General features: G+C 48.8%; 9 protein-coding genes across 9 annotated transcripts; 3 read left to right on the forward strand and 6 right to left on the reverse strand.

Annotated features, from left to right (window-relative positions):
• Positions 1–15: 15 nt before the first annotated feature.
• Positions 16–1,897, reverse strand: TRUGW13939_06596 (uncharacterized protein; the record flags this gene model as incomplete). The annotated part of the gene is made up of 4 exons (XM_035489747.1): positions 16–1,171; positions 1,233–1,401; positions 1,454–1,749; positions 1,800–1,897. 4 exons carry the CDS (start codon positions 1,895–1,897, stop codon positions 16–18), a joined length of 1,719 nt encoding a protein of 572 aa, XP_035345640.1.
• Positions 1,898–2,453: 556 nt separating this feature from the next.
• TRUGW13939_06597 (uncharacterized protein) lies at positions 2,454–4,682 on the forward strand (the record flags this gene model as incomplete). Its single annotated transcript, XM_035489748.1, has 3 exons — positions 2,454–2,903; positions 2,981–3,433; positions 3,504–4,682. 3 exons carry the CDS (start codon positions 2,454–2,456, stop codon positions 4,680–4,682), a joined length of 2,082 nt encoding a protein of 693 aa, XP_035345641.1.
• A 114-nt stretch (positions 4,683–4,796) lies between these two features.
• On the reverse strand, positions 4,797–6,633 carry TRUGW13939_06598 (uncharacterized protein; the record flags this gene model as incomplete). The annotated part of the gene is made up of 4 exons (XM_035489749.1): positions 4,797–5,692; positions 5,744–6,109; positions 6,170–6,475; positions 6,525–6,633. The coding sequence occupies 4 exons, from the start codon at positions 6,631–6,633 to the stop codon at positions 4,797–4,799; spliced, it is 1,677 nt and encodes a 558-aa protein (XP_035345642.1).
• Positions 6,634–6,769: 136 nt separating this feature from the next.
• TRUGW13939_06599 (uncharacterized protein) lies at positions 6,770–9,876 on the reverse strand (the record flags this gene model as incomplete). Its single annotated transcript, XM_035489750.1, has 4 exons — positions 6,770–8,677; positions 8,770–9,256; positions 9,316–9,459; positions 9,554–9,876. 4 exons carry the CDS (start codon positions 9,874–9,876, stop codon positions 6,770–6,772), a joined length of 2,862 nt encoding a protein of 953 aa, XP_035345643.1.
• A 728-nt stretch (positions 9,877–10,604) lies between these two features.
• Positions 10,605–12,382, reverse strand: TRUGW13939_06600 (uncharacterized protein; the record flags this gene model as incomplete). The annotated part of the gene is made up of 5 exons (XM_035489751.1): positions 10,605–10,719; positions 10,787–11,325; positions 11,374–12,000; positions 12,053–12,080; positions 12,135–12,382. The coding sequence occupies 5 exons, from the start codon at positions 12,380–12,382 to the stop codon at positions 10,605–10,607; spliced, it is 1,557 nt and encodes a 518-aa protein (XP_035345644.1).
• A 599-nt stretch (positions 12,383–12,981) lies between these two features.
• Positions 12,982–14,443, reverse strand: TRUGW13939_06601 (uncharacterized protein; the record flags this gene model as incomplete). Its single annotated transcript, XM_035489752.1, has 4 exons — positions 12,982–13,571; positions 13,619–14,047; positions 14,094–14,308; positions 14,370–14,443. The coding sequence occupies 4 exons, from the start codon at positions 14,441–14,443 to the stop codon at positions 12,982–12,984; spliced, it is 1,308 nt and encodes a 435-aa protein (XP_035345645.1).
• Positions 14,444–15,777: 1,334 nt separating this feature from the next.
• Positions 15,778–18,682, forward strand: TRUGW13939_06602 (uncharacterized protein; the record flags this gene model as incomplete). Its single annotated transcript, XM_035489753.1, has 5 exons — positions 15,778–16,876; positions 17,266–17,717; positions 17,764–18,229; positions 18,285–18,329; positions 18,399–18,682. The coding sequence occupies 5 exons, from the start codon at positions 15,778–15,780 to the stop codon at positions 18,680–18,682; spliced, it is 2,346 nt and encodes a 781-aa protein (XP_035345646.1).
• A 919-nt stretch (positions 18,683–19,601) lies between these two features.
• On the forward strand, positions 19,602–21,219 carry TRUGW13939_06603 (uncharacterized protein; the record flags this gene model as incomplete). The annotated part of the gene is made up of 3 exons (XM_035489754.1): positions 19,602–19,630; positions 19,687–20,668; positions 20,764–21,219. The coding sequence occupies 3 exons, from the start codon at positions 19,602–19,604 to the stop codon at positions 21,217–21,219; spliced, it is 1,467 nt and encodes a 488-aa protein (XP_035345647.1).
• Positions 21,220–21,909: 690 nt separating this feature from the next.
• TRUGW13939_06604 (uncharacterized protein) lies at positions 21,910–22,873 on the reverse strand (the record flags this gene model as incomplete). Its single annotated transcript, XM_035489755.1, has 2 exons — positions 21,910–22,685; positions 22,741–22,873. 2 exons carry the CDS (start codon positions 22,871–22,873, stop codon positions 21,910–21,912), a joined length of 909 nt encoding a protein of 302 aa, XP_035345648.1.
• Positions 22,874–23,167: the final 294 nt, after the last annotated feature.

A 23,167-nucleotide genomic window follows, 5' to 3' on the forward strand; every position in this document is an offset into this window, starting at 1 on the left:
TGTGGCCAAATACAATCATGTCCGCAACGCCGAAACACTCTCAGAAGCTTTAATCTGTCCCGATCTGCGCTCTATCTCCTCCTGGACCCGGGCCTTCTTCTGATCCGTCACAAGCATCCGCCCACGACGATATGCGCCTAGGACTACCAAGACAGCCGCCCCTGATACCGCCGCTGCAGCCACCATGTCATTGTGGAAAGCTTCCGAGAAGGCTCGGTGCACTATACTGCGCTGTTCCGGCGAAAGCGGCGCTCCGCCGTGACCGAGTGTGGCCTGTTCTTGTGGTGTCAGAACCCCCGAGAGCAGTTCACTGGTTTTGGTGTTTAGGAAAACGGTCGAGGTGGAGATTCCCAGACTACCCCCGAGGATTCTCAATTGTGCTATAATTCCCTGCGCAGGTGCTGGAGCTTTTTGATTAGTTCGTGGGGGGTGGTAAATTTGACAAGATTTTGATGAAACTTTACCATAGTCTATGATGGGTATTTCGAACGAGGTGAGCATTGTGGCAGACGCGACGTTTAATCCAAACCCAAGACCGGCAAAGACAAGGAAACCGAGTGCCTTGGCATCGTCGCCGGCGTCGTGAACGATGGTAAGTAATCCGACCCCAACAGTCATCAGGCAAGCACCAACGAGCATCGTCTCGAAAAGATAGTTCTTGGTCCTGCTCACGACTCCCGCGAGAATGCTTCCCACGGCTGTGGAGCCCAACATGGGCAGCAGCATGATACCAGCCAACAACGGGCTTTTGTCGTCCACGACCTGGGCCCTGATTGGAAAAGCGTAGTTGATTATGAAATACGGATAGCCAATGAATAGCGTAGAGAGCGCAGCGGATGCGTATGCTTTGTTGCGGAAGAGGCTGATGGGAAAGGTGAGAGCGACACGGTCCTCAAAGACACGTCTGGCTAGGTATCCCCAAGCTAGGAGGGCTAGCAAGAGGATAAGGCCGACGGTCAAGGGCGCGATGAAGAGGGCGGTGCCCCATGCCGTGGCTGGAGACTCACCGGCATTCTGGAAGGAGAAGACAACCAGAACAGCCGCGGTAATGATAAGAAAGGAGCCGACATAGTCGAATTTTTTCCAAGATTGTCTTGTCGTCGAAGGTAGGTGTTCGGCCTTTGGCCAGGAGAGAAAGAAAATGACCAAGGAGACGAAACCAATGGGCCCACTTCCAAAACGTCAATGACCATGTCGATGCTGCAAATGGGAAAGGCTGATAGGAAACATACTTTATCCAAAAGACCCATCTCCAGGTGGCATAGTGCGTCAAGATGCCTCCCAGAACAGGCCCAAGGGCCCCCGACCCGGCGATGACTAGACCTATTACGCTGCCAATATGTTGCCGAAGATGCTCGGGACAGAGCTCGGGCAAAATTATCATGGGAAGAGAGTAAAGGCCTGGTTCAAAATCAGCACGGCCACGGCTTCGGACAATGAGCTACACGCCTACCAGAGCCACCTATCCCCTGTAGAGTCCGGCAAGCGATGAGCTGATCCATGCTCTGCGCAAAACCACATCCCAAGGAAAACGCAAAGAAGATAATATAGGCAGCGACAAAGGCATTCCGCCTGCCCACCACATCGGAGACGCGAGCAAAGGTCACAGCGCAGCCAAGATAGGAAAGCGTGTAGGCCAAGGCGACCCAGTTGACGCGGCGGACGTCTTGGAAGTCAACGCCGATGCTGTAGATACTGGTGGCGACAATGGAGGTGTCTATAATGGAGAGGAAGAGCCCAAGACAGACTCTTTTAAAAACGTTGAGTAGCTTCTCCTTGAATGTCTGGGGCAGACTTACCCGACGCTGAGGATCCAGAAACGCACCGGAGGCACGGTGGCCTCTTTGAATCCATGATTTGGACTGGATTTGGAGTCTGTGCCCGGATTCTTCTCCATGGTGATGTCGATTGAGAGTATTGCGGTTCGATATCAAGTTGAAGTAGCATATTGCCGACTACCAGGCAACGGAGGACTTATAAACCCTGTAAATGCCGGCCCTCCAATATAGTGAAATATAGTGAGATTCATCAGTCGGAATCTCGGATCGTGAAAGTCGTTCGCTCAAGCTAGCGTAGTGCTTCCACCCTGCAGCAGTAGTGGCAAGCGTAGCAAAACCCATGTCTTCTCGGTAATCAAGATATTGCAAGGCCGAAGCAAATTCAGCAGTGACCACTGGTCTAATGCGATTGTCTTTTTGATCCATAGCTTCACGGAATTGGCGCCAGGAGCCAGTCACAGAAATGCCGCATCCCAACATTCAACGCAAGGCTGAAAGTGTCGTGATGGTCTGGGGCGACGTGTGTCAGTTCGGACATCTCGGTTCCGAAAAGCCGAGTACCTGCCGCCCGCATCATTCTCTCCCCCAACATTGTGCTGCTTGAATCAACCTCCTTTTTCCTTTCGCATTCTAGACCGGATCCTGGAGAATGAATATTACCGAACTTCAATCACCATGGGTAGAGCACCAAAAAGGCCTGCCTCCTCCGCCAATGACCATGACCCGGCACGCCCATCCCGGAAACCGAGACTAGGGGAGCGGTCCTGTGAAGGCTGCCATCAGCGAAAGGTCCGGTGTGATCGTGGAGTGCCTTGCGCCAATTGTTCGAGGCATGGTATGACTTGCGTGTATCCCGCAAGGGACCCAGATGCGGCACGAGCAACTCCTACTCTCCGAGACATATCCACCTGTCTGAAACGACTGGAAATCTTGCTCTCCCGTTTTGCTGAGAGTAGCGATGCCACTGTCGATGATGGTGGCGGTAATACCGAGTCTGAAATGCAAATCCAGGCTCGACCTGGTGCTATTGAAACTGCTAGTCAGCATCCATCTGATAGACGCCCAAACAAATCAACTTGGGAGATATTATTGAACAACTCTGATATCGAGCCATTGCTACAAGATGTAAGCCTAGATTTCTTCTCAAGGTTATTAAACTTTTTCTCTTTCTACGAAAGGTTAATGTGTGTCATATTTTCTAGGAGTCTGTTGGCTCGGAAACAGCGCCTTCGCCCCTTCGACGGCATCACAGACTTCCTACGCAGCCAGATGCTGGTGCTCCTCTAGACAGGGACTCCGAGCTACTGGATTTCTATCCTGATGCCCAATTAGCTCTTCGATTATGGGACGTGTACGTCAAATCGGTCGATCCGGTCCTTAAAATCTTGCATATCCCAACGGTACAGGCTACTGTTGTGGCAACAATTCTAGACCCCAGATCTGCACAACCCTCAACGTTGGCGTTGACATTTGCCATCTATTATGCCGCCGTCACAGCTCTTTGTCACAGTGATGGTGACGAGCCTGTTCACCTGCCGTGGGAGAAACCGGTCCTTTTGAAACGTTACCAGACTGCCTTGGACAGACTACTTGTGACCCCCGATCTCATGAGTCGACCTGAAATAGCGGGTTTGCAGGCTCTAGCAATTTATGTAGTGAGTACCCCCTGTGATTTTTATATATTCCTACTTGGTTGGGTTATCTCACTGACCGCGTTTTCTTTAGACCTGTTTACGAGCTCATGAGCTTGGTAGCAGAGTATGGGTCCTCAATGGGCTGGCAATCCGGCTATCCCAATCGATTAGTCTGCATCGAGACGGCACCTCCCTCAAGTTGAGCCCTTTTGAGACGGAGATGCGTCTCCGTCTTTGGTGGCATCTGTGTGTGCTTGACTCTCGCGCCCCGGAAGATCAAGGGTTTCTATCCACGGTTGATCTGGCGAACCAGGAACTACGGCTGCCCTTGAATGTGAATGACGACCAACTCTACCCAGATATGCCACACTTTCCAGCAAATTCGCATTGCTGGACGGAAATGTCTTTTTTTCTGATCCAAACCGACTCGTGCCGGGTGATACTTCCGATCCTTGACACTCAACAGCAATATTCCACAGATACTCTTCTTGACATTAGAGAAAAGCGAAAATTTATTCGAGACCCTTACAAATATCTGTCAGCTAAATATGGTATTTCACCTGGGTCTGAAACACTGACTGATTTGCAGCGCATTGCAATTCAGCATGTCACCACTGCCTGTAAGAAAATGGAGTTTGTGCTGCAACTACGAGAAGAGATTTGCATGCGAAAGCAAAACGAGGGAAAAAATGACGCGACCCCGGACGTGCTCAAGCTGTCTTTCAAGTTGGCATGTGCCGGGCTGGAAAGCAGTCATGAGTTGTTGAAGGAGGGTCTTGCTTGGAGGTTCAAGTGGTTCTTTAACATGTACACGCAATGGTACGCCCTGGCCTACGTTCTGCGCTGCCTCCGTAGCAGTCCAATTGGGTTCGAGGAAGACCGTGCCTGGGCCTCGATTGACGCGCTTTTTCCTCGCGACGGAACAAATCTTCAGGGTTGTACGGCAACAATTCAGGATGAGCATGGGCACGGCAGGATCTGGAAGTTTCTCAAGCTGCTTCGACATCAAGCTTGGTCGTTGAGACAGAATTCCGAGCTACAATCTATGGCCACCGCAGATAACCGGGCTCAGCTGTCCAGCAGCGGGAGGTATTTTAATTCCCAACTTCTAGATGCCGACAACGACACTACAGTAGCAGATCATGGGACATCCATCCTCCCCGAATGGGATGACGAATTCATTACTAACTCTGCCTCTTCATCTTTGGATCTATCGATGCCGGAGATTCCGTTTTTGCCGGATTGGAATGCGATTATCAACGGCCAGTAAGCTATAGTTAGCTCAGTCTTGATATAGATTAATTTTATTATATAGTATCTATCTTACACATCTTTGAACTCGAGTATGGTCCGATCCGGGAAATACTGTCTTCACATTTGAACCTCAGTAGAACGGCCACATAGCCTTGGCCTCTTGCACAGATCTCTCACCGGCAACCTTTTCAATGTACATGGCCATTAGCTCCTCATTTTGCCCTTTCTTCTCATTTATATCCAGTTGTGGCGCAATCCACCCTTCAGCATCAGTATCGAGGCACTCCTCAGCAAGGGCTCTAACCTCATGCCAAGCTTCATATTCAGCAAACTGGCGTTCATGCTCGTCAATTTCTCCTTGACTGAATGAATACGGGCATTTCCCAGAAAACCCAAGCTCTGACCAACTCTGGTAAATTTCTATCAAACACGCACGAAGGGGGACAATACCCACTTCGGAAACTTCTGCACAGCGAGTGAATAGTTCCCGAAAGACACGCGGTACATCGTTCATAGCATTGGAGGCAGCTCTGTCATCAAGGAAAGTAGAAACTTCATAGGCCTTGGTCAGTTTTACTTGAGACCATTCACGCAACGCAATGTTTTTACTTTCTTCGTCAAGTGTGTCGAAATATGCAGGGAGTTTTGGTTGAAATATTCCTTTTATGTAGTTGTAGTTTTGCGGAGGCCTGAGAAACACCGGCCACTGAGCCTGAAGGAAAGCAGGAAGCACAGAAGTTGATTGAAAATCGATGAGCGAAACGATTCTTGAAGACTCGTCCGGTGCGACAAAAATGTTTCCCATATGAAGGTCAGTGTGCCACAATGTAGGCTGGCGAACTTCTGCTTTTAGTAAGGGATTTGAGTCCAAGAGCTTCATGAGGCCGATTGTGGTTTGCAAGAGCTGGATTTGTTGATCGACGGTGCCTTTGGGGAAACTTGACTGATATTGTTGTTGTTCTCTATTTGATATTTGAATCAATTCTCGCTGTGCAATGGATACTCCAAGGCTTGAAACCGAATCCCCTGTTGAAATCTGTTAACATATAGAAGTATTAAATAACGCAGGTAACTCACAAGGCCCTCGGTTAAACTCCAGAGTCATATCAGCGGGATTGTATGCACGATCGCAAGAAGGCCCAATTTGGAATGAATTAGAAGGATCAATGTCATCATTGAGAGGCCGAGTTGGCTCTGTCATGCTATCTGTCCGAAGATACAATCCTCCGTACGCCGGAAATTGTATAGCAGACAGTTGAGCCTCGAGTTTTGTAAGGTTCTTAATCAGCTGCAGTTTTTCAAACTCGCTCATATTGCCCCATTGTTGAAATAGAGGGACCCCGGTAGCTTTTGTCATGATTGTATACTCGGAGCCAACAGCATTTGAGGCATCCGATGACCAGGAAAGGACACGAGGAACGGGAATACTTGTATGTCTCCTAACTAGCATAGCATTAGCCACTCGAAACATTCGTTGATAAAAAAAAAAGGTGCAAATAATACCATATTCCAAAACTCCTACTTCGCTAGCTGTTGTCAAAGAAGGTGGCCCAGCAATACGACACGGAATTTTAGCTATTACTTCCGCTCCATTCGCTTTCCGCATCAAGAAAGCTTTGCTGAAACCCCCTTCCATTTTCTCAATAGCAACGATCGGGCTTGTATCCCCCCCGCCAGCTGTGGCAGCATTCTTGCAAAGAGCATCCAGATCGAACTGGACATATCGTCGGCTACGTTGGAATTCTTCGTTGATAAGAAAATGGCCATTCGTGTACGCGAAAAGATCCTCTTCGCGGGTGATGGGTATGCCTATTGAGCGTTCAGTAACGAATCTTCGCAATGAAGTCAAGTCTCGTACCGCGACAGCTTATAGAAAGAGGCGCCTTGCAGGCTTTTGAGAATTTTCGGATGGTTGATAGCATGCGCATAGCTAGTTCGTAACGCGTTCGAAGGTTCAAAGGTAGCATCGCGTAGGTGTGGTAATAATAGTTGATGATCCGGTACCCGTTTTATCGGGTAAAGATTCACAAAAATTACAATTTCCTACATGTATTAATGCAGGCGTAACCATAAAGAAAATCATTAAAATAGCAGGGACTGTAATTATACTGTTATATAATGGAGATTCTGCAGGGAGGAAATATAGTTGAATTGATTGGGGTATTCACGCTTGAGAAATACCTTCCCTTCAATCCATGAGGAATACCGTTGAGCGAGTTGTTCACCACGGAGATCGACTTGTTGGAATGATTCAAATTTCTCACTTTCACCTCGATTTTCCTTCGGCATCTTGGAAAGTACATCATCATATTGATAAGCAGATTCCTTGGTCATAAAAAGAGCTGCTTCCTTCTCTGTGTGGCCAATTCTGAGCAGGTACATCAGCGCTCGAGTAAAGTTCCACTCGGAACTCTCATCTCGGAGTTCATCTTCTTTGTGTACTTGAAAATCTTCATCTTGAAGTTCACGAATCCAGTTTAGTAAACGGAGTTCCTCTTCGCCTGTCACGGAGCGGTATGGCAATGGCAAATTGTACATGTCGAAATGCGATGTGGAATAATTAACATCATACTTGAGTGTGTGATATATAAGATTACCCTGTATTAGGCTGCCAATCATTACTGAAAGCCCGATATTATCGTCAAGCTCATGCACCCCACTCAGTGCAAACACGCAGGAATCAGGTGTGTAAACTCCACGGCTAGTAAGTTGTAGCGAGACCACCAAGATTGCGTTGTAGTCCGATAACACAGGTTGATTTCTTGTGTCCAGGAAACCATGGGCGAAGGGCGAGATATTGCTTCTGGGACTTCCCTTACATCTGTCACAACGAGACCGATCATGAGGCTCGTCCTTAAGAGTAAAAAGTGTCTCTGAAATCCGTTTCCATGGCTTATCCGTATGCTTGGGCGGTTGTTCCCTTTTCATGTCAAAAATTTCATTGATTTTATGCCCTTGCTTTAAAAGCCTGTTAATTTCGCGGCCCGGGACAATCGTATTTTTCCTCGGCTCCCACGGCTCCGATTTTAAATACTTCATAATAAATGGCTTTACTCGGCCAAAATGTGTATACCCAAGGCCAAGAATACTCACACGAAGCGGAAAGTCCTCTTTCCATCGAAGAGGAAGGGGGTATATTGTCACTAGCGTGCACGAGATAGTTGCTAGAAGGACTTGCCATGGCGAACCAGATCGGATACAGCCAATCAATTCGCGAATATCATCGCTAGAACAATGTCGCTCGTACTTTGGAAGATTTTCGACGCCCTTGTGTCGAACACCAAAGTTTGCACATGTCGCTAAAATTTTGAAAGCCGACTTGTTAACAGCGAGGCAGGACACCTCTCTGGTAATTTCCCAAGAAGAACTGAAATACCAGCTTGCTTCCATAAAAACATAAAATTCATCAGCATTCTTAGCCGGACCTATTGGTGCAGCTGCACCAGTCCAAAGCGTCTCAAACAAGTCAAGGTCTGTTTTAGACATCACCAGAACATCCTCGAATTGTGTAATGAAGTTGACGATATCTTGTGCAGCTTTCTTTGTTTTTGATTCAATATTCTGACTCCCTCCAACGACTTGCAAAAAATTTTGAATAAGCGTTTCTGTGAGATAGAGACAGACAAAACGAAAATTTGCACTGGAAGCTGACTGAACAGATCCGAGTTTTGTATTCGGGATCCGAATATCAAGCATTGTTTGCTCTTCCACTGATGACGATGGAGGAGAGTCTTCCCGATTAACAACAGAAGTCGATAGTGTAAGCCCATCGAATACAGTGCTAGGTGGCGCAGGAATCCAATTGGAAATGTCCCTTCGCATAGAAAATATATCGCTATCTACGAGGCTGACCTGATCAAATGATTGGCCTGTAACCAGTGATTTAAGCTGTCTCAGGATTGAATCGCGATAGACCTCTCTGGCCCAGTCCATGATATAGTCGACTATCAGGACCAATTGTAGGGCATTGTCCTTGTGCAGCAGAGAACCAGACCACAGCAAAGTTATATCCTTGGTGCCAAAAAAATTCAATGTTAGCGAGAACCAATTCCCTTGCAACATATGGACATAAAATATCAATCAAAGCGGCTGGATCTACTCACGTATTTTGCTGGCTCCTCATTATTTCCCTTTGTTATATGTCCACAATAAACCCGCCACGCATCCCCACGGGATGCGAGAAACCATACCAAAGGACTAAAGGCTCCTTCTACTCCTGAGACATTTGATCGTAGGTTGTCCTGCATTTTCAAAAGAGCTCGTATTGGGAAGGATGATTGGACCAGTATCGCATCAAATCCACTGGCACTACCTTCAGATTTGGCTTCAAGCACCAGAAAGGGAAATAAAAGAGGATCTGCCTGTGTCTTAAAAGGGGTGGTTTTAAGAATATCTGCAATAGTGTCCCCGGGAGTATTCGCCAAGTCGGGTCTGACAGGACTAGATAGCAACTTATCAAAGCTTCTCGTATTCTGCAGCCCAAAAACGCGATCTGGGCCTTGCTTCGGGAGTTGAGACTTGATCAAATCCTCATGAATAACAAACTCTTGTGCTCGATCATCGAACAAAGTGTTCATACCGATGTCGTAGCTGTGAGCGGCAGTTAGAGAAGCGTCTACAGAAACGTCGATAAGGAGTGCATGACTAACGAATCCATAGGGCGCTCATTCGGTGGGCACTGACATGGCCGCCGCATTCTCCTGCGCTCCTCGAGCTGTTGCGCGTAGTCTTCGTTTTCATTATTCCACGTTGCTTGGATCTCGGATTGCCAAACCCTGGCGCGGCACCTCGGACTTTGATCAATGTCAGCAAAAATTCCATTTAATTGATCTTTTTATATGTTACATGTATAGGAAGGAACATGCACAAACTTTTGGGCAAAATTACCAAGCAACTTCCACCGTAAATCTTCGTAATACGTCGTTTTCAAGCCCAAATCGCCAACCAGCTTCATTACGATCTTGGCCAAACAAACGTTCTGCTCGGGTTGTCAGCCATCGTGCCCGGGCCTGGGTCTGTTGCTTCCACGGTTCTTTGTCGGACAAGACACTTATGCTGTGAGAATACGTGTCGAATTTATATTCTCCCAACGCTTTGATATTCCGAAAAGTTTTCACATGGGCTTCGGGCCACTCGTCACTCGGCAGCCGCGGCCGGATATGGTATCTTTTGGCCAGCCGCCGGAGTGATTGTATATGATCATCGGCCATTGCGAAAAAAAAAACAGAAAGAGGTGCTACAACCGCTAGCTAGGCATCGATAATTCGGAGAACCTATAGAGTCAGAGTTTTATGTGACGGTCAGTCTGATTTTGAACTTGTTGGCACTGAGGGGTTCTAAAATAGCCTGCAGGTATTGCCGAGCTCTCACAGGCTCGACGATGCGGCGCAGTTGTTATGGACTAATGTTACACTGCATTCAGAAGATCGCGAATCGCGGCCATTGGCGCCCCTGGTAGAATGGGGATTTAGAAAGGCGCAGGTTTTGAGGGTGGCCTACAGTCTTGTGTGCCCTCTTTTCCGGGCGCGCGGATTTTGCCTTTTCTATATATCGTATAATACAGGATAGACACCCCGCTCTCTTTATGGACTAGTTGAGACGAGGGGTAATTGGTTCTTGTATCAGCAGTTGCATATTAACCTGTGCTAATAGTAACTAGTCCAACTAGAGCACGCCATGTATTATAGCCCCGGTTTAAGGGTCTATTGGCTAGGGTGACAAGGAGGTAGGCGTAGGTTAAGCTTCCATAATTGCTAACAAGTTCATTAGTTTTTATATAAATTAAAAAAGGGACAGTTTTCAATGTTATATACCATCCCAGTATACTACAATAATCATCATCATAACTGTAATAGCATTCGAGTACCGTTATCTAGACTAACTTGACAATCATAGGCATGTACTCTACGAGTAATATAACACGGATCAGCAACATAAACTAACACACAGCGTGCGTCTTGCCATGCTTGCCCTGCAGCGAGTGCTTCTCCTTCTTGTAGTGCGGGTGGGTGTGGTGCGCCTTAGAGGACTTGACGACGTGGTCTTTGACGTGTCTAAAACAGTATAATTAGCATGTAGTCTCTAGATGTGCTTAGAGGGGTAAGGTAGGGGGAGGGGTACTTTTGATATTTCTCCGTCATCGTCTTGTCCATATCGCCGAGAGTTTGCAGCGCAAGCTTGATATCGGTCAACAAACTGTCCGCACGCGTCATACTAAAGTCCTCGCGCACGACAATGCGCATCAGCTTGAGCTTCTCGCTATGCGGCGCCATCGTATACGCGGGCACCACCCAGCCACGCTCGCGCAGGTGGTGCGCAATAGCAAACTCGTCGTAAAGAGTTTCATTCTCAGGGTTGAGCCGGAAGGCCACCAGTGGCAGGCCATGGCCGCGGCCCTGGCTCATGATCAGGAATCCTAGTCCCTGGAGCCGACTGGACAGGTAGTCGGCCGTGCGTGTGAGGTTGAGCATGATGGATCGGTAGCCGCGCTTGCCCAGTCGGATCATTTGGTAGTACTGGCCGATGACCTGCGACGCGCCCTTGGAGAAGTTGAGCGTGAAGCTGGCCTGGTCGGCGCCGAGGTAGTTGATGTTGAAGACGAGTTCCTGCGGGAGGTACTCGGGAGAGCGCCACACGACCCAGCCAACACCGGGGTAGACCTGTTGTCTTGTTAGCTATTTATTTATTTATTTTTGTTTTCCACTCACCAATCCGTATTTATGTCCAGACACATTGATCGAGATGACCTTTTCCAGGCGGAAATCCCACTCTAGGTTGGGGTTCACAAACGGGGCGACAAAGCCACCGCTGGCAGCGTCAATGTGGATGGGGCAGTCAATGCCCTTCTCAACCAAGAGATCGTTGATCGTCTTGGCATCTTCGTACTCACCCGTGTAGGTGGTGCCCAGGATGACGCAGATACCAATTGTGTTCTCGTCCACCAGGTTCACAGCCTCCTCCGGGTCAATGACATAGCGGGTATCGGTACAGTAGACGTACTTTTCCTCAATGTCAAAGTAACGAGCCGCCTTTTCCCAGCAGACCTGCACGGCACTGTTCATGATAATGTTAGGCGTGTGCCAGTCCTTGCCCTCGGCCTTGCGCTTGTTCTGCCAGCGCTTCTTCATGGCCAGCGTGGCCAGCATGATGGCTTCGGACGAGCCAATGGTTGACGTGCCAATGGCATGCTCGGATTCTTCGGTAGTCGGGGCATTGAACAGGCGCGCAATCATGTTGACGCAGCGGTTCTGGATATCCGCTGACTGGGGGTATTCTTCGTAGTCGATAAAGTTTTTGCTAAAGGCCTCGGTCATGAGCTTCTCGGCTTCGTCTTCCTATTCTCTATTAGCTCTTTTACTACCTAGCTAAGTAACAACACTGGCTCACCATGTAGGTTGTGACAAAGGACGCAAGACTATTCCAATTAGCACCTCGTCTTTAAAAAAAAAAAAACGAGTCAAACACCTACTTGAGCATTGGATTGCCGTCCAGACTCAGGTCGTCCTTGATCATGCGATATGCCACATCCTTGGGCATCTCACGTTCCGGCATCTCAAAGGCCGGCAGGGCCTCGGCAGCAAAGCGCGAGCCGTATACGCTACTAGAAAAGTCATCTTCTCCAGGGGCGCTCAGGTCGAGGGTCTCGATGCTCGGCAGCTGGGTCTGCACTGGCGCAGGGACCTCGTGGTCCTTTTTGATGGTGGCTAGGTGAACCATTTTGAGCTAAAGATAGACGACTGAAATGGAATTGAAAAGGGAGGAAGGGGGTTTTTTTTTGGAAGAAGAACAGTTCAAGCCAACATGATGACGAGGAGGGGTGCCTTTTATAGACGGCGCCACACCCAGCCGGCGATCAACAACAGCAAACAGGGCGCAACCCCCTATCTCAGTGGCTTGAAAACACCGAGTCAACGGCGGGGCAACACGTCAGCGCCATATCTGGACCTCTGAGCTGGCGCCTGGATGCCTTGTGGATGGCTTGGTTGGCTCGAGGAGAGAATTTACCCCTCTCGGCTTGTCTCAAAGTGCAACCGGCACGTGCTAGCGCCGCTTGGGCAAAGCTTAGCTGCCCCGCGCTGCGATCATTACTTACTTGGACACGATAATGACTGTTCATTACTTCTACTAGTATTATGATTATGCATGGCCAGGGATCAGCAAAAAGCGGTGACTGGTTCTGCTAACTCGATTGATGCCCATATCATACATCCGCCAGAAAACCAACTCTCTCCTCCCAAAACACCCAATCCTAGAAGCCTTATTATACATATGCAACTAATCTGGTCCGCTCATCTAGTCCTTATTATTTAGTCCACTCATGCAGTCGCCTTGTCGCCCTTGAACTTGCGCTTGATCCACGACACAAAACCGCCCTTTTTGGCTTCTTTCTGTGCGGCGGACGTGCTCTCAGCTGGCTTGGTGTCTGCGGGCTGTGCTTCCTGATCAACGCCTCGTCCGTTGATCGGTTTGGCAGCCGGCTTGGGCTCTGCTGGTAGAGAGACCGCAGGGTTGATTGGCCGGGCCGTTGACTCTGCGTTTTGTGTCGACAGAGGCGTTTCTGTGGGCTTCTCGGCCTGGGCAGCAGGAGCGGGCTCCTTTTGGACCGGTGCGATTTCCGGCTTGGTCTGTTGCTCTGCAGAGACTGGTGCTGAACTGGGCGAGACAATCGCCGCTTGAGAAAAGGGCTCTTCGAGCGTGGCCGACATGGCGGGTTCTTGGCCTTTAGCAGCAGTTGTAGCAGTTGCAGCAGCTGGTTTTCCCTCTGCTTCCTCAACCTTGGCTTTCTTAAGCGGCTGATCCTGGTCTGGGAGGGCGAACAGTGGTTCTTCGTGCGAGCGCTTGACATGGGGGGCTTCGGCAGTGCTAGGAGTGTTCTCGAGGACGTGGCCGTTGGTTTCTTTGGCAGCTAGAAGATGTTAGATATGTTTTCTCTGCTTTCGACATGCGACATACCTGTCTTTTCATGCTGCACAACTGCGGCAGTGCCCGCCACTCCGGCGGCGCCTACAGCTGCACCAAGGGCGCCAGTCTCCAACGCAGTCTCGCTGGCTTGAGGACCGCCGGTCTGCGCGACCTTTTCTTGCGTTGCCTGGAGCAGTTCTTCCTTGCTGATCTTGCGGGAGGGTTGTTCTGTGACCTCTTTCTTGGCTTCCTCAGCAGGCTCGGGGACCTTTTCGGCAGCCTTTTCAATAGGCTTCTCAGCCTTGGTCTCCGTTGGCTTCGCGGCAGCGAGGGCTTCGGTCTTTGCTTCAGCGGGCTTTTCAACTAGCTTCTCGGCTGGTTTCTCGGCTGGTGTCTCAGCGGGCTTTTCTACTGCCTTCTCAGCGGGTTCTTCGGCTAGCTTTTCGACTGGCTGTTCTGCTGGCTTCTCGGCCGCGGCGTCTAAACACTGTCAGCGCAGGCCAAAGACCCAGCAACGTCACCATACCTTTTTCGCGCACCGGGAGCGTTGCATCCTCTTCCTTCGACTCGACGGCCGGCTTGGTGTCAACATCCTCGCTCACTTCCTCTGCAGGCGCGGTCGACACGTCCTTTTCAGGGGCTGCCGCCGGAGCTTCTTCTGTTTCTGTGGTCTGGTCGATCTTGGTCTCTTCAGCGGGTGCTTCACCGGCAACAATGTTGTCTTCTTCCTCGTGGGCGGGACTAGTGATCGTTATTAGCTGTCTGGATGAGACGGTCCAGGTTGCCACAGTCAGCAACTTACGCAGCTGTTGGGAGCTTGGGAGGGCCGCCCTTGGGCTTGGCCTTGTTGTGCTTCTTGCCGCCTTTCTTGGCCATTGTGTCGATGTGCTAGGCGTGAATTGAAATGGTAGAGTTGTATATAGTAGTGAGGTCGAAGGATGCGAGAACCAAAGGTATGAGCTGAGTTGTGCGAGTGAAAGTTGAGTGAGTGTGTATCTGGCAAAATGACGGCGGGGGGCGCGCGCGGATTAGCTAAGGGCGCCTTGCAGGCTGCCAATAATAATAGGGATGCGACGCTTGCAGCCGATCCACCGGACCCGGTTATTTATTGTTCTTTTTTTGTGTTTGTTTGTGTTTGCCTGCAACGGTAGTGTTTTTTCCTGGTTGTGTTTCTATTTTTAGGAGGGGCGCGATGGCTGTTCTCGTCTAGCCCAGGGAATATTTCTAGGCTTCTGCTCTAGGCAATCGGTCGCCTGCTGGTTGACTGCTGAATCCGAGTGTGCCTCGAGTGCCGCAGCGTGGCGGGCCGCTGTCAGGAATGCGGCCCCTGTCAGCCTGTGTTGGCTGTGTTGGATGAGTCCTGTGCAGGGTCGGTCTCTGTGGTGGCCAATGACAGGGTATTTGAGCAGTTGGTGAGCTCCCTGAGGGCTGAAAGGAGCTGCAAAGACTGAGCTCGAAATAAATCAAGGTGTGAAGCCTGGAGAATCGTCAAGAATCGTTGTTGACGTCAACAGCTGCCGCCGCGCTAGCCCGATCGGGCAATGTGTCTCCTGAGCTCGCAGACAACAATCTTACTGCATCCTATTTATGTATGGTATTTGCTGTATCGTGTCTGAATCGGTATATTATTATAAAAAACGACCGATCATTGTTGAAAAAACACAATATGCGACAGTACGTTTAGCCTCAATCGATAGAGGACGCCCCTGCCAAGCCTCTGGCTAATGCAAGGGCCCATCGCATCGCAGGACGTGCACCAGACCCGCCGATGCATGCAATATTTTCCTGCTGTACGTACTGTGTTCCTGCATCAGTGGCTGCCTCAGGCAGGTATTTCTGTATAGCGGTGTTTTGCTGTGTGGATAATTCCAGACTACAGCACTACCTATACTGTACTTTGTATATCGTTGACTGCCTGAGAGACTCAAAGTCTTTTCTGCAGCTGGCAATATAATACATCATATATATTATTACATTCTTGTTTCAAATGCTCTTTGCTGTAAACATGCAGATGTGTTAATGCTTGTTGTGAACAGCAACACCTGGTGAGTTTCTGCCAGCGCTTCCCAATTAGGAAATCTTAAAGCCCTTTTCGTCACCGCCTATCAACAAACATCAACCAACATGTGCTTCTTTCATCTCAATATGCGTGAATCATCTTATCCTCGCTGCCCCTCTCTCCTCACCCTCCTCACTTTTATGCGCGCACAATGAGCACAACCACACGCACACCACGCACGATGAACTGCGTCCTGCGTATCCCTGCACGCAGCATCACTGAAAACACATACTCCCCAGTCTTCAATGAATACACCCTTGACCGTGCCCCTGAGCTGTACCCCCTGACCACGCCCCCCTTCAACGCGTCGTCTGGCCTGGGCAATTTCAGCGTGCTGCCAAACGAGATAATCGACTACATCTTCGAGTACATGGACTTGGCCTCGCTGATGAACTTTCGTCTCATCAACGACCAGACCTTTGCCGCCGTCGAGGAGCTGCCTTGCTTCAAAACTCTCTGCGAGCATGCCCCCCAGACTATTCGTGGTATCATGAGCATCGGCACCGGCCAGTGGACCACTTGTCCCGAGCTGCTGACCAGTATCTGCAATGCATACTGCGAGAAATGCGGCGATTTCGCTGGCTACCTCTACGTGCTGGGCCCCGTGCAACGCGTCTGCTTTTACTGCTTCACCACCTCCCTAGCTTTCTGCCCGATAAGTCCCTGCGAGGCAAACGATTACTTTGGCCTACCCGTCGAGTACCAGACCGATGAAATCCCCAAGATGCGTAGCATCCCGGGCTTGTATGCTGAAGAGCACTACATCACCGACCTCAGCGCCTGCAAACCGCTCAACGACACCAGACCCATCCCCTGCCGCGACAATCTGACTCTGCTCGATCAGCCATCTGCACGCAAGGCAGCCAATGACCGTCAGTCCGACGTGCAGGAGCGCCAGAGACGATCTCGCATGATGTGGCGCAACCATTCTCGCAACTGCCGTCATATCATCCTCAACGAGGACCACCGCGTCCACAACGTCAAGCGCTGGATGGCCGTCATCAAGGTCCCGCACTTGATCAAGAAGGAGAAACGCATGGATGAGGGCTTTTGCTGCCGCGGCTGTAACAATATGGCCAGCAAGGAAGGCTATTGGCGCCGCAAGTTCAATGCCGAAAAATGGGAACAGCATATCAATGAATACGGCGAGCTTCGCGAGGGAAAGCACGTGGTGCCTAAGGAGGAGGGACAGGAACAGGAACAGGAGGGACAGGAGGAAGAGGGGGATGCCGATGATGAACTGGATTTGGGTTTGGCTTTGGAGGATCTCACCATTGGATGATGATGTTTGCGATTTTGAGACGGATGTGGTAACAAGGATTGCTACGAGAATGACGAAATTACGGAAATCACGAAAATTATGAAAATAAAAACGAAAATGCATTACGAGACTTGCAGATAGGCAGAATAAAAACAAAATCCATTGTTGAATAAATTGGCATGACTCATATCCTCGTAGTATGTAAAGTTCAAAGTCAACCCCCGCATTTCCGAGGGTGAACATTTCTGACCTCATCGTGGCAACCGACTTCCATCTCCAACATTCAGCGACATATCCAAAGCACACAACCATTGTAGATAAAAAAAAAAAACTAAAAAAAAACTCAACACAAAATGCCCAAAAAACTCACCATCGCAGCCGCCCAGGCACGCACTCTGGCCACAACACCAGCAACCCTCGACGCCCTGTCGCGCATCACCCACCACGCCGCCTCTCGCGGCGTCAACGTGCTTCTCTTCCCCGAAGCATACCTGGGCGGATACCCTCGCACCTGCGATTTTGGCTCTGCAGTGGGATACCGCAAACCTGAGGGCAGAGATCAATTTCTCAAATACTTCAACTCCGCTGTCGACCTGGGCGACACGCCCAACGGTGCGGGCGACGACTGGGTTGATCGCACCCTGCCCACGGCAAAGGGCAAGGACAGGCGAGGCGATGGAACGCGCGAGGTTCTTGAGAAGGTCGCTGCTGCGACGGGAGTTTTTATCGCTGTTGGTCTGATTGAAAGGGCTGGCGGTAGTTTGTACTGTGCTGTGGTGTATGTTGATCCGAAACGGGGTGTGTTGGGGAAGAGACGAAAGGTCATGCCAGTGAGTTTTACCACAGAGAATTTTGAATAGCTGCTGACGGTCATAGACAGCTTCAGAACGCCTGATCTGGGCACAAGGCTCGCCCTCGACTCTCAAAGCCGTCACCACCGAAATCAACGGCGTGGGCCTGACCATCGGCGCCGCCATCTGCTGGGAAAACTACATGCCACTGCTTCGCCAAAGCCTGTACTCGCAAAACGTCAACCTGTATCTCGCGCCCACCGCCGACGCACGCGATACCTGGCTGCCACTGATGCGCACAGTAGCCTGCGAGGGGCGCGCAGTCGTGCTGTCTGCAAACCAGTGCGTGCGAGAAAGCGAATTGCCGGATTGGATCAGCAAGCCCGATACAAACATACTGCCGGAGAGCTCGACGGCAAGAAAACAGTCGATCACGACGACCGAGGGCCCGCATGAGATTGTGTGGCCGCAGTCACCTGGTTCGCAGCTTCATCCGGATAAACCGCGGGATCAGATACATTCGAGCGTGGCCGTTGATGACGACGTTCCTGGTGAGTTTGTTGAGCCTGGGGCAAAGTCTGGGGTTGAGCTGACTAGTAGTTGAAGTGAGCCAATTGGACCAGAACCAGGCAAGAATCAACGCTAAAAGTGGTGAGTGAACTCTACATTAACCATAAATCAAGCTTGTATCATCGTGATCTTGCTGACTGACTGAACCAGAACTACAAACGTCAGACCCCTACGTCTCCCACGGCGGCTCATGCATCATCGGCCCCCTTGGCGAAATCATCGGCGGTCCCATCTGGGACGTGTGTACAGAAGACGCCGCCGCAGACCCATCCATAGACGAATACGCCGTGGGTTCTGGCCTCGTCGTGGCCGAAGTCGACTTTGAGGACTGCGAGCGAGGCCGACTGGACCTGGACGTGGCGGGTAGTTATTCACGCAGCGACGCGTTTAAGCTTACTGTCGAGGGGCTGGATTTGAATCCGCCGCCTCTATAGTTTATACATTTGTTGTGTTCAAATGTTGACAATCACATAGGTATGAGATAAATTGCAATTAAAAATAGGGGAAAATTTATGTAAAAACACCGTTATAAGAGGCCTTTTCGAACTACATGTATATAGTAGTTTATATGACATGTACATATTTGAACGGATTTACGCCATTAACAGTTATTTTTGTTGTATTATATTAGAAACGCAAAATCCCCCGCCGAATTCCCAAGTCCTACATATAGTGTTCGATTTCAAGACTGGATAGAGGTTTTATACGCGCTATCGCTAGCTATTACAGTGTAGGAGAACACGGATACTGTCGATGATGACAGACCAGAGGTTGCATAAAGCTTCAGAAACAAATAAATTATATGATTAGAAAAAAGGACCAGCCCTTCATACCAGGAGATCTCCAAAGTTTTGGTGTCCCACGTAGTAATACCAAGCTTATTCATTTTATTACTCTGATCATCCATCACATCAATGATACGACGGGAGACCGATCAGCACACAACTAGGATAGTTGCAAGGAGCCAAGAAATTGGAGCATACGTAGCCGGATTCAATGTTTGTGTAACAGGCCCAATATCGTTAATTTATTGCTCCGACCATGCTGTAGGACTCACCGTATCTGCGGGGTCAGCCTGATGGTGGTGACACAGCCATGACAAGGCTGATTCTACCTCTGTCCGATTTTTCTCCCGAGCGATATCTTTGATTATTTTAAATCAAAAACTTCGTATGTGCACAGAACCACTCAGACGTATCTTTGTTTACTTCCATACCATCAATTTACTTTTCACCACGTCGCAAAAATCCACAGAGATATCTTTCTGACACGGGATGGGATAAATATCGAGCTGAGATCACCTCGCCCTATTCAGAACCGAGCGAATCGACGTACAAAGCTTTTTTTTAAACAATGGAAAACACCAACAAGCCCCCTCCTGTGTATTTTAAAAGGCCTTTGACTGAAGTTTTATGTTCTGTGCTGACTTGTTCAATAGACAAGTCCGTCGGCCCCTATATATTCGGAGGAGCAAACCGGAAATTAAAAGTCACATACCTCCACTTTCCGGAGAATTATCTTCAGAGAAAGAAGTGGAAGAGGACGAGAACGATGACGACGACCAATTCTGTCCGCAGACGCTTCCTGAGGCGCAGACAGTTACGAAAACCGCGGAAGCCTTTGACCTTGAAGCAGGTTTCGAGAGGCACCTAGAAAGCTTCGGAGTCAAAGAACAGCAACCTCCTGAAACCCAGCATTTTATCTCCCCTCAATACTTGTCACGTGAATTTATCCTTAAATATGCAGAGAGCCCACCAGAAGTCTCCTTTTGGTCAAGATTCGCCTTATTCCGAAAACTCAGAATCTGCAAAGGTATCATCATGACACCAATTTTGCAGAAAATTGTGCCACTGTTGTGGCCCAAGCCTCCGAAGGGCTACAAACGAATTACATGGCTGAGTGCACTAGGAAGACCTCTTTATATTGACGTCAAAGAAATAGTGGACGGTGCAGCACAGAGGTTACAGGAACGATTCGAATCTTATGTGGTAAACGGGCCCAGTTCAAGGTCGCCATCATCTTCTGGAACCTCGGTCTCTCTCGATCATATTACAAACCCAGCGGCTGTACATATCAGGGAAGGTGCCAGCACATCTTCCCTTGTAGATGGCACGAGAAATTCTTCTCCGAGGACAGATATTTCTGACCATGGTACAACTCTGCCTTCGAACGAACGGCGGTATCTGTTACTGTGCTTCTCTACCCACAAGTCAGAGACTTTCAGGCAAATCGACGTCACCGATCTGCCCAACGACCAGTACTTGTTTCGTTACATACATGACGCATATTGCGAGATCAGAAACGAAGAATGTTGGTATTCGAAGGTGGCACTTTTGAACTCATTACGTCTACCTACCTGGATGATATCGGTCTTAGGAGGCCTTCATTTCTATACCCCCAAAAATGCGAACTTTGTATCAGTAAGTTATGTTCCGAACGTCAATGATTTTCCCAAAGAGATCTTGAAAATGTTTATCGTCAATACTACCCCCATCCACATCTGACTCCATCACAGTTTAGCCTGCTACCCCTCTGGACAACCCCAAGTCCTGTCAATATAAAAAGCCCTTCTCTTCCTCCTGAAGTAGAGATCACAGTACATCGAAACTGGCATTATCACCCATGTCCTAGAGAGGTTGAAGATTTTCAGATTAACCAGACGTTTTTACTTCACCTTTTTGAACCGGGCCACGCCTTTTTAGATGACGCATGGTTGGAGCTATTTCCGAAGAAACTTCGAAGCAAGCTGGTATACGAGTCGGGAAAGATAACCGTTGCCTGGGGTATTCAAATCGTGGAAGGTCTGAATGCGATTGCCATTGCGTGGATGCTTTGCTTGATATTCATTATAAGCGTGATTTTGGCAGTCATCTACGCTGCTTGCACAAAGGACGTTGGAGGGGCTTTTACACTAGCTGCGTGGCTTGTGGCAACATCAACTCTTTGGACAGTCTACTTTCAGTTGCGATGATAGACCACAAGGGGAATACGATGGGCAAAGAGGTTGAGTGATCCACGGCCAGCAAATAAAAACCCCGAACCGATATGATATCAACTAAAATTTGTGCCGTGAATATTTGAAAGAAAATCCGCAGCTGGTTCCGGTCTCTAGAGACAAAGAACGAATTCCGAAACCTTGAACATCTCCAATATCAACATATCGGCCTCAGGCCAACCTACTTTCATATGCAAGCAAACAAATAAAACAGTTTTTATTAGCGAACCACACACAAATCCTGTTCTTGTCCTTACACACAGTCAATTCAGTCATTTCCATCAAGCAAAGCTGCCTCATGCGTTCTAGAGCCTCAATATCTAACCTGCTTCGTCCAGTTCGACATCCAAGGACGTCCGTCTAGAATAAACTTAACATCCTGCATTAGCTGCTAGGATTAAATGAAATTCATCTCAAACATACATGTAGCCTCGAATGGGTTCATTTGTATACGGTTCTCATTATTGCGTTGTGATTTGCCTAGCTTTCCCGGCTTTCAGACTAACATAAAAGTAGAAAGCTGTGCTTTACTTTAACAGTTATCTTCCTCGTATTATTTTAGAAACCCCCCCGGGCGACATTGCGAGTCCTAGTGTTCAATTTCATGGATAGGGGTTTATACGCGTTATCGCTGTGGGTATAGTATAAGGAACCTGTTATAGACTTCTATTTCATCGCCATACGTCCATTAAAGCTAGGCAACACCCACTTAACCATCCACTGAGACTCTAGGACTTCTTCTGCAGTTGGTCGGTCTTCCGGTCGGAATACCAGCATCCTACGAATCAGATCAAGTATGGCCATTGTTTCCTCCCTGTCAAACTCGTTTACTCGACTACTCTTATGTCGATATTTCTGCACCCCTTCTTCGAATGCTTCATCAATCCGAGGCCAAACATACCAGCCTTCCTTTGGGTCTCCATATTTATTAAAATATTGACCCCGTTGTTCCCATGACTCCCACCAGCTTGATGGCATAGGCCCGAGAACATCAATTTGTTGGGATAGCACCTCATCTGCAGAAGCATACTCGCTGCTGAAAATCGCCTTCATGCCAAGAATCTCCCATATCGCGACAGCTAGACTCCAAATATCTGCTGAATACGAGAGCGGGGCCTGCGCTTCGAATCGTGCTTCTGGAGGTCGCATAGCTAATGGGGTGTGGCAGTCTTTCCCCCGACGAAAATCCTTTTCGGGGGTAAATGCCTCGCCAAAGTCACTGAGAAGTACGTGTGTATCGGATAAGGTAAATTCTTCTGCATTCTTTCCAAGATAGAGTGGTAACACAGCTTTTTCTGGAACGTTGGGTGGAAGCGGCTTTTGGTTGCATTTTGTAATAGTCACTTCAGTCTCTGGCTCACTATATTTTTCATAAAGTTGTTCCACTGAAAGTTGATCAAAGTTTGAAGGGGGCTTAATTAAAATGTTACAGAGATGTACATCTAAAGAATGGTTATTAGGTTAGGACCTATGAAGTGTAGAATTGTAATAATAAACCTCCATGGACATAGCCTCGAGAATGCGTATAAGCAATAGTTAATGTGAGGCGGCCAGATAAAGCCCGCGCAGTTTTAAGGGGAAAAAGGCAGCTGTAAGATACTTCTCTGAGGTTGTATAGCGCAGGAGCCATTGTGTAGCAGAGATGTGTCTTATTGGGACTATGTGTCTTGAATTCGTCCAGGGGGAGCGGAATTGATTTTTGTCCTGGATGTGTAGAAGACGATGAAAGAGTTTTGAGAATGCGATATTTAAAAGAAGGGGCATCTGCTATGCACACTTTTATGGCAATATAACGATCCAATTGAGTGTCCCGAGCCAGCTAAATGGTTGAATAACCTCCAAAACCTAACTTGTCCACAATACGGTAACGCCCTCCACGTAGTTCATCGCCAATCATCATAGGATGATAACTACCAGGCCTGTA

Source organism: Talaromyces rugulosus, chromosome III (genome assembly GCF_013368755.1).
Source record: "Talaromyces rugulosus chromosome III, complete sequence".
In the NCBI taxonomy this organism is placed as follows: domain Eukaryota; kingdom Fungi; phylum Ascomycota; class Eurotiomycetes; order Eurotiales; family Trichocomaceae; genus Talaromyces; species Talaromyces rugulosus.